Source organism: Geospiza fortis, unplaced genomic scaffold (genome assembly GCF_000277835.1).
Source record: "Geospiza fortis unplaced genomic scaffold, GeoFor_1.0 scaffold468, whole genome shotgun sequence".
NCBI classification, from domain to species: domain Eukaryota; kingdom Metazoa; phylum Chordata; class Aves; order Passeriformes; family Thraupidae; genus Geospiza; species Geospiza fortis.
Window position 1 is genome coordinate 881746 of NW_005054502.1, and position 9491 is coordinate 891236.

General features: G+C 48.2%; 1 protein-coding gene across 1 annotated transcript in view; it reads right to left on the minus strand.

The window, feature by feature from the left end:
- Nucleotides 1–6633, minus strand: part of LOC102038524 (ER degradation-enhancing alpha-mannosidase-like protein 2) — a 23469-nt gene extending 16836 nt beyond the window's left edge. The window contains exon 1 of the mRNA XM_031063400.1: nt 6590–6633. Within this exon, the coding sequence (XP_030919260.1) occupies nt 6590–6633 (44 nt within the window). The remainder of the gene's footprint in view (nt 1–6589) is intronic.
- Nucleotides 6634–9491: the final 2858 nt, after the last annotated feature.

Genomic DNA, 9491 nt, shown 5'->3' on the forward strand with positions numbered 1-9491 from the left:
TGCAGCTGACACAGCTGCCAACATGAAAATAATTTTAAAGGAAATCTGTGTGTCTTTACCTGTAAGTGGTCCAGTAGTGTCTGTGTCATGAGAGGACAGTTTTCATGGCAGTTCTGCTGCTGCTGCTGTCTGAACACTCAAATGTCAGTGGGCTGGAGGGCTCCTTGTTCTCTTATTTGAAGATGATATTTATTTCTATGATATTTATTTTTATGATATTAATTTTTTTCTCTGCTAATTTTATTTAGAGCCTCGAAGGTGAGTGCTGGCTCATTTTCATGCCAGACAAAACGTGTGTTTTGAAGCACCTGTCACCTCTCCAGGTGTGGTGCCTCACTCTGAGGCAGTGAGGTGATGTGACCGTGCTCACAGGGGTCCCAGGATGAGGGGAGAGACGAGGATCTGACTCCATGTTTCAGAAGGCTGATTTATTATTTTATGATATATATTATATTAAAACTATACTAAAAGAATAGAAGAAAGGATTTCATCAGAGGGCTAGCTAAGAATAGAAAAAGAAAGAATGATACCAAGGGTTTGTGGCTCAGACAGAGAGTCTGAGCCAGCTGACTGTGGTTGGCCATTAATTAGAAACAACCACATGAGACCAATCACAGATGCACCTGTTGCATTCCACAGCAGCAGATAATCATTGTTTACATTTTGTTCCTGAGGCCTCTCAGCTTCTCAGGAGGAAAAATCCTAAGGAAAGGATTTTCCATAAAACGTGTCTGTGACAAGGTGACATGGTGGCAGTGGATTCCAGAGGACAGGCTCCCAGATGGGGACATGACAGGCTGGCAGTGCAAAACTCCCTGCAGTGACCTCCCTAAAACAGGTTCCTGTTGATCAGTGTGCCAGGAGAGCTCCTGAAGGTTGCTGCCCACCCTGGGAGCAGAACAAAGCCTGAACCCAACTTCTTTTGTTTTTTTACTGCTGTGCAAAGAAGAAAGCAGCAGTGATTAAAAGGATTTAGCCACCAACCATGGCACAATTATCTGCAGCTCAGAGTGGGTAGAGGATGCCGTGGACAGTCCCACAGGATCTTCTCTCTGATCTTTCCTACAGTGTTTTGAGGATAAAATGCATTTATAATTTGTATATAATGCATTTATAATTTGTATATAATTTATCACTGATCAGCTGTAGCTTCACAAGTCCTCATTCCAGCCTGTGTCACACCTGCCTTTCCAAGCCAAACATCTCAGGGCTGTGGCTTGTGCATCTCAACTTTTCAGTTGTGATTTCTCGTAAATTGGATGAGCACCAACAGGCAAATAACAATAACAAGGTACCACCCTACCACAACCATGCTCTGCAACTTTGGGACCAAGTTTCATAGGATGCTTGCCAAGTCTGAGTTGAATTTTGCTCATTTTGAGACCTGGTTGTTTGGGCTCATTTCCTGTCTTTTCTACTTTCTTTGTTTGGTTTTTTTTGGTGTTTTTTTTTTTTTTTTTTTTTTTTTTTTTTTTTTTTTTTTTTTTTTTTTTTTTTGTTGGGGTTTTTTTTGTGATGTAATACAACTCAGTGAAGGTTAACAATAGAAATGGGTTAGAAGTTTATGGGACCATGCCTGGGTGTTTTACAGGCATCTTGGAGAACATCTTCATGTACCATTCACTCAAAAAGATAGTGAATCAAGTGAAATGTAGTTAAAATTCAGATGATGCTTATCTATGTTTTAATCTATTTTGTGGGTAATACCTTGTACCAACACACACTTTCTGAATTTTTGCACACATATACAGCTGAAAGAGCTGCTTTCATAGCTGAAAGGGGGAAATATGACCTTTCAGAAATTGTGGAACTTCCCTCTGCTCTCTGAAAATAGAAAAAAAAATCCAATTAAAAACATTCTGAGAGATTTATTTTGCAGATTATGGAGAAATCTTTTAACCTGCAGTCAAGGAAAGCTCAAAGTGTCCTCTGCAAAGGTCCTCACTAGTCTGTGCAGCAGAAGATAAATGATCCCTCTGTTAGGTTGAAGGCCCAGCAGGACACAGTGATCAGGATATGGGCTGCAAAATTACAAAGTTCTAAAACTTTTGAGCTCTGCCTGTTTTCCTCCTTGTTTCAGAGACTTAAAGGGTCCAAGATCTTTTCAAACTTCATTTTTCTTAGTGACCGCTGAGATCTTTAACTGGATGGCATCACCTGGGCTGAGATAGAATCACAGAATTATGGAATATCTTAAGCTGGGAAGGACCCCCAGGATCATCCAGTCCAGCTGGACCCAGCAACCCCACTCTGGGCATCCCTGGCAGTGCTCTCCAAAGGCTCCTGGAGCTCTGGCAGCCTCGGGGCCGTGCCCATTCCCTGGGGAGCCTGGGCAGTGCCAGCACCCTCTGGGGAAGAGCCTTTCCCTGATCTCCACCCTAATCACATTAGCTTCATGCCAGTCCCTTGGATCCTCTCACTGGCTTCAGGAAAAACAAAAAAAAAACCAAAAAACCCCAAAAAACCAACAGACAAAAACCCCACAAACAAACAAACAAACAAAAAAAACAACCCCCCCCCCAAAAAAAACCAAACCAAAAAAACCCCCAAAAGAACAACAACAAAAAAAACCCAAAACTCCTGTGAGCTACTGGTGCTTGGCCAAAGCAGTGGAAGTTCATGGTACATCAGTGACTCCTCCAGGAGTCAAATTGTCTTGAAATTTTAAACAACCTTGGGATGGCACCAGAGCATCATGGACAGGCCTGCACTGCCTGGTGTGGGGCCTGTGGGTGGATAGCAACCCAGTCTGAGGTTTGCCATGTCCCATGGGATTGATCACCTCACAGGTGCTGCAGCTGGGGCTTTTTGGGCTCTGCTGGTGTCACCTGAAGGGCGCAGGTTGCCCTAGCAGCAGCCGTGCTCTCAGCAGAGGAGCAGCGGGGCGAGCGGCCAGCTCATCTCACAACTGCTGTCACTGCTGTGGGGATGGGAAACGCCAGCACTGCCACCAAGATCAGAGGTGCCTGTGCTCCTGGGGAGGGTGAGGAGCAGCCACCCCGCTCTGCAGGCTGCCTGTGGTACAAACACGTTCCCGCTGCGCTGCGGTGGAAACCTGCCTCGCTCGAGTTTCTCATGAGAAGCAAGACTCATCCTTCCCAGCCAGGCTGGCTCTTACCTTCTCACCTATGCTGGCTCCTGTTCCAGACCCACTTGGGAGCTGATGTTCCCTTGTCAGAACTCAGCACATCCCTCTGGGTGTCCAGAGTTGCCGGGACCCCTGCCAGGGGGCTCAGAGACCCTGGCACACAGCCCAGAACACCTGTGGGTTTGATTATGACCCGTGCAAAGCAAATTACCAGCTTTGTATGAAGACCTGAAAGCCAAAGAAGTTTAAGTAGTGTAATAATAAAATTATCACTGGGTGAAAAAGTAGATTTTGGGATTTTTAGAACAGGGGTCTTGGGGACAAAATGGAGGGACTTTGGCGTGTCCAGCATGGAGGGACTTTGGCGTGTCCAGCCTTTTCTTCTTCTTCTCCTTCTTCTTCTTCTTCTTCTTCTCCTTCTTCTTCTTCTTCTTCTTCTCCTTCTTCTTCTTCTTCTTCTTCTCCTTCTTCTTCTTCTTCTTCTTCTCCTTCTTCTTCTTCTTCTTCTTCTCCTTCTTCTTCTTCTTCTTCTTCTCCTTCTTCTTCTCCTTCTCCTTCTCCTTCTCCTTCTCCTTCTCCTTCTCCTTCTCCTTCTCCTTCTCCTTCTCCTTCTCCTTCTCCTTCTCCTTCTCCTTCTCCTTCTCCTTCTCCTTCTCCTTCTCCTTCTCCTTCTCCTTCTCCTTCTCCTTCTCCTTCTCCTTCTCCTTCTCCTTCTCCTTCTCCTTCTCCTTCTCCTTCTCCTTCTCCTTCTCCTTCTCCTTCTCCTTCTCCTTCTCCTTCTCCTTCTCCTTCTCCTTCTTTCTTCTTTCTTCTTCTTTCTTCTTCTTTCTTCTCTACCTCCATCTTCTGCTGTTATGTTGACACTTTGGGATTGGTTTAGAATAGAAGCTCACTGTCTAACACAGGTGATAGGTATTGGAAAGTCATTGTAAACATGTTATATGTGGTTTGTAGTATAAAGAGACAACACCACCCTGGGGGCAGGCAGAGTGCCGCTGTCTGTCCTGCTGAGCAGACCTCGGCTGGGCAGGAGAAAAATTTTATAGATAAGATACAATAAACAACTCTGAGACCGAAAACTTAAGAACTCTGACTCATTCTTCAAACGTGCGGGCTGAAACAGAGACTTGTCACGTATCTTGGGGCTGCAATAAACTGCAACCTTACGAGATTCCTTTTGTGGTGTTTCCCTGGGAGGCTCACTCCCATCCACCCCTCACTGAAATGAGTCTCCCATCCCCACTCACCACTCCCCAGCTGTATAACTAAGGAGGGTAAATGCTCATTTGTTGGCTCCTGCCTGCATTTTTCCCCACCTCAGGGCCAGGGATGGATGTGCAGCCAGAATAGGACGTGGAACATCATGTGTCTCCTGGCTGGGATGCTGGTGCAGGCCCTGGGGAAAGGCCTTTCTCCCTCAGAACAGCCATGCAGTGCCTCTGCCTGAGTGATTTAGAGGCTGCTGACCTATCCAGTGAGTGTCCAGGTGGGGAACTCCCACAGCTCAGCCAGGAGAAGGGCTTCTCCATAGCTCCATGAAGAATTTTCCCCTTCCAGTCTTTGTCTTGAGTCTTAGAATCACAGAATGGTTTGGGTTGGAAAGGACATTAAAGCTCATCCCATTGCACCCCTGCCATGGGCAGGGACACCTTCCTCTACCCCAGGGTGCTCCAAGCCCTGTCCAGCCTGGCCTTGGGCACTGCCAGGGATCCAGGGGCAGCCTCAGCTACTCTGGGCACCTGTGCCAGGGCCTCAGCACCCTCACAGGGAAGGATTTCTTCCTGAAATCCCATCCAACCCTGCCCTCTGGCAGTGGGAAGCCATCACCCTTTGTGCTCTCCAGCACAAGACCTTTTCCTGCACTGCTGCAGCCTGGCACTGGGAAATGCAGTCATACATCAAAGCCAGCAAATAGGGAATTAAAAATGAAGTTTAAAAAAGGCTCCTGAGGGAACAAAGCTTCCAAATCTTGTATAACCCCTCTTGTCCAGGTTGGCAGCAGCATGTGAGCTTTGGATCCTTTGACAACCATTTTTAAGGTGTAAAACATAAGATGTATTACAAAATCATCACAATGAAGTGGCCCTTTCCCTTCTTTGGGAAGGCTTAGCAAGGGTTTGGAGCCTGGGAACAGGTGGCGATTTTGCTGTGGGGATAATGTGCCCCAAATCTGGCTGTACCACAAACCTTTGGAGAAATCTCATCTAGCAAACACTCCAAATAGAAGTCAGGGGCTGTTTGCATCTCCATTTACCCCAAGGCTGGGAAATGGATTTCCCTGCATGCACCTTGGCTTGTTCCGAAGTACTGGGGGAGCTGGGCTGCAGTGAGGAAGAGGAAATAGGAAGGTATAAGACAAAGATCCCAAACCACTTCCCATTACTGGAAGTGTCCAAGGCCAGGTTGGACAGGGCTGTAAGCAACCTGGGATATGGAAGGTGTCTCTGCCCATGGCAGGGGGGCGGAACAAGATGGTCTGGAAGGTTCCTTCCAACCCCAACCATTCTGTGATTGTTGTGAGAAGCTGGGGCTGGGCAGCTGGGAAATCACCTGGTGCAGGGAGCTGCGGTTGGGGTGGGAGCAGGGCTTGGTGAGACCCACAGCTTCCTTGGCAGAGCTCTGTAAAATTTCCATCCCTGCTAATAAATCACATGAGTGTGATGGTAATGACAAAGGAAAGAATTACTTCTTAAGAAACTCATCTCCTCTCACCCCAGGGCCCGTGTGTGGAGCAGAGAGGAGTTTGCATGTCCGGAGCGTGGGAGGGAGTCAAGGCTGCCAGAACTCAGGGTGTGTGTGCCAGGAGCTGCAGCAGCCAGGCCTGTGAGCTGCAGGTTCAACAAGGTCATTCAGAAGTCACCTGAGATTGGCAAAACCCTGTGAGCCAAACCCTGTAAGGTGCTAAGGCAGCTCTTGGTTATGTGGCTAATTCTAAATCACCCTCAGGTCAGCCTGTGACAACCAGCACCCAGAATCAGCAGAGTTTGACCATGAACACCACTGCTAAGCTCTTAGTGGGACAGCAGCTTCAGAGAGCTGATCTGTGCCTGGCTGCTGTATAAGCAATGACTTTGCTTCCTATGTGTCTATCTCAGCCCACCATTAGCATTTAAAATCATTCCTTACTGATAGGAAACAAAATACAGCTTTGAAAAAAAAATCCATCCTGGTGATGGGCTTTGTTTTGCATTTCTTTGTGACAAAAGTGATTAAACTGCTAAATCACAGCTGCTTTTCTCATAAAAAAGACAAAGCATCTTTCAATCCCGCCATCATTTCAAGAGCTGCAGAAAGCTCTAGGTAAATGGGAGTGATTTGATCTATCTTGGCTTTATCACTGCATCTCCTACACCCACAGGCTCCCAGGCAGGGTGTATTTGCTGTCTCATGGCCTAAAAGCTTCCCGTGTTACTCATAACTTAAACACCGAGAGAGAGATAAGGGATTGGGTTTGGTTTGTTTCCTTTCAGAAGAAATGAACATTAATAAATATCTCATTACCAGAAAGTGTCATAGTGAAAGTACAGCGCTTTCTCCCGTTCCATAGTCGGCTCTTTAATTTTCACCGTGGTTAAAGAGCAGCATGAAAACCCTGAAAAATGATCCCAGTCACACTCAGCTGAGTTTTCAATAACTGCTGGATCAGATAGGGCCGAGCTGCTATCGTGGGAGATGATCAGATATGGGGCAGCAACTGCTGCAGACTTTGCTCGGCACAAATTATTCCCTCCTAATGTCCACTGAAAGGTGAAAATCTGCTGCTGCAGCACCCATGATCTCCAGTATTTCAGAAAACTCCTCAGGCCCTGAGGTTGGTGGCAAGGAGCCCTGGTCCTGCTGTGAGCCATTTCCCATTACATTTCCTGTCACAACCATTGCTCCAGAGAGAGCTGCTGGAGAGGGTCTCCTCCACCAGCTTGTTTCAAGGAGAGGTGGGTGTTGATGCCCCTAAAGTGTGGGCTGGCTGTGGAGGTGGCCAAAGGATCTGCTGCACTGGAGGGCAGTGGTGGAGGCCCAGGCTGATCTCTGGCCAGCAGGTTCATGGTGGCCTCCAAGGTGGAGACAACCCCCTCAGCTGTGAAGGATGGCTGGAAAGGACACCAAGAAAGGGGGATCATGGAATCAGAATACCCTGAGTTGGAACGAACCCACACAGATCATCAAGTCCAGCTCAATGAATGTCCAGCTCCAAACAAAGCTCTAAGAGGCAGAAAGGGAGGAGAGCATCAAGCTGGGGTGACATGGAGCAGTGGGAAAGGAGCTGTGGGTCAGGACTGTCCCCAGGCAGAGGATGGAGAAGACCCCCAGTAAGAAAACTGTCTGTTAACCTTTAGCCATGCTTGGGACACTCTGCATCCATTCCCTGGAGTGGAGAATGGAGAATGGAATCATTGCCAAAATTACCCCACAGAGCCTCAAAAATGGCTTGAGCCAAAGAGACAGCACAGCCTGTCCTGGCTAACCCCAGCAAACCCACAGCTGATTGGAAAAAGCAGAGGGCTGCCATGGAGTGTGTGCTTCTGTGCACTGCTCCCCATCAGGGACAATCCCTGCCTCCCAAATCCCACAACAGCTCTGGGCTGGTTCTGGTTCTGGTGATGGGAGTGATTCAGTGCCTGGGTTTGCAATGCTTTGGGCCAAATTGTGTCTTCCAGCAGTACAAGGACAGGGAAATGAATAATAACAGACAGCCAGGAGTGGGGAGTGAAGAGAGAAGCTTGGAAAATGAGTGAGAGAGCAGAAAAAGATGAGAAAGCAGAGAGGTCCATCTCCTAAAACTGGCAGAAGGGAAAGATCTCATGGCTTTTGGGCCAGTCTTCAGACAAGAGTCCAGATTTTAGAACATGTAGGGTTGGAAATACTGTGGTTTATTTGCTACAAATGATTTACAAGGCCCTTCAGTGGGAAATAAATTTCACAGGACAATACCTCCAGGGAAAATAATATGTGTTTGGATGGGTGATTCATCATTCTGCATTAAGTCCATAAGCTCAGCTGACATCGAGGTATACCTGATAATCTCTTATATCTAAATAATTTCCCCTTGAAATCCTCCATCTGTGCAGCTTTGTGCTGCTGATGGGAGGATAAACTGCTGGGCCAAAACTTCTGCTGGGAAAACTGGCCTTGTAGTGGCCTGATCAAGATGGGGAGATGCTGAATCCTGCCCAGGAGACCCCACACCATGTTGGATTATGTGGAAGGCACCAATGTCCCAGGCAGCTCCAGAGAGCTAGAAGGTGGAGGGTAGGGGTGGAGGGCTGCTCTGCTTTATTTAAATAAATAAAGTCCCTTTAAAGCTTCTGAGAATGTCCCACCTGGTCATGTCTTGGCTCCTGACCACTACCAGAGGAAGGCTAAGAGCAGAGCTTTCATCTAGCTTGGCCAGTCTGGAATTGCCTTCATGCTATTTCACCAAAATTCTCCAAATCTCTTCCTTGCTGTTCCCAGTTTGGATCACCTTCATCAGCCACCCTGGGATGAACTCAGGCCCCAGTGCTGAGCTCCCAGAACACCTTCCACTGGTGTGATGCTCAAAACATCAAACAAACCCCAATCCTTCCACAGCCTCCCTCAAACTCCATTTTTTTGCCTTCCTCTCAGCATCCCCTGTTTTCTGCTGTTGCAAGCCCAGGGGTTTCTCCATCATGGGGCTCCAGGGGCTGTTCTATGGTGTGGACACGGATGATGTGGAGACCATCATCACTGCATGCTGTGTGTTGGGGCAGGACAGCTCCATGGGATGGGGGTAGAGTTTGGGATGTCTCTTGTGGGTCTCCACATGGGTCCTAGAGCACCTTCCCATCCTTGTTTCCACAGCTGTGCTGCAAACAGGGTCACCCATGGGGAACTGTGACCAACCTGCCACTGAGGCCTGCTGGTGGCACCTGCTGTGCCAGGCTGATGTGAGGCCTGCGCTGCTGAATTCACCAAATTAGTCACTAATTATAGCAGCCACCCACAGTGTCCCCAGCAGCCGAGGATCTGTGAAGGTCATGAACCTCATGATTCAGCCGGGAATCCCGTGTAACTCTGTGAGATAACAGGAAATACAATACAAATAACAGGGCCCAACGAGTGGCAGCCATGGCTGATCGTGCCCTGCCTCTCCCTTTGCCATGGAAACGGGCTGGGATGGCACCCAGAAGGGTAAATGCTCTGCAGATGCCTCTCTCCTGGGTCCAGGCCCTGGGTTTGCCTCCTTTTCTGGCTGGCAGGGATAGCTGAGCCCCACAGCAGCTGCCCCACAGCTCCCAGTGCAACTCCCTGAGAGGTGGAGAGGACTTGTACAGGAAACATCCAGCCCAAATGACACCCCCAGAACTGGAGACTGAATGCATGGTGCCCATCCCTCTGCCCCACACACACATGGGGTGTCCCATGGCCCCATCCACCCTGGAGC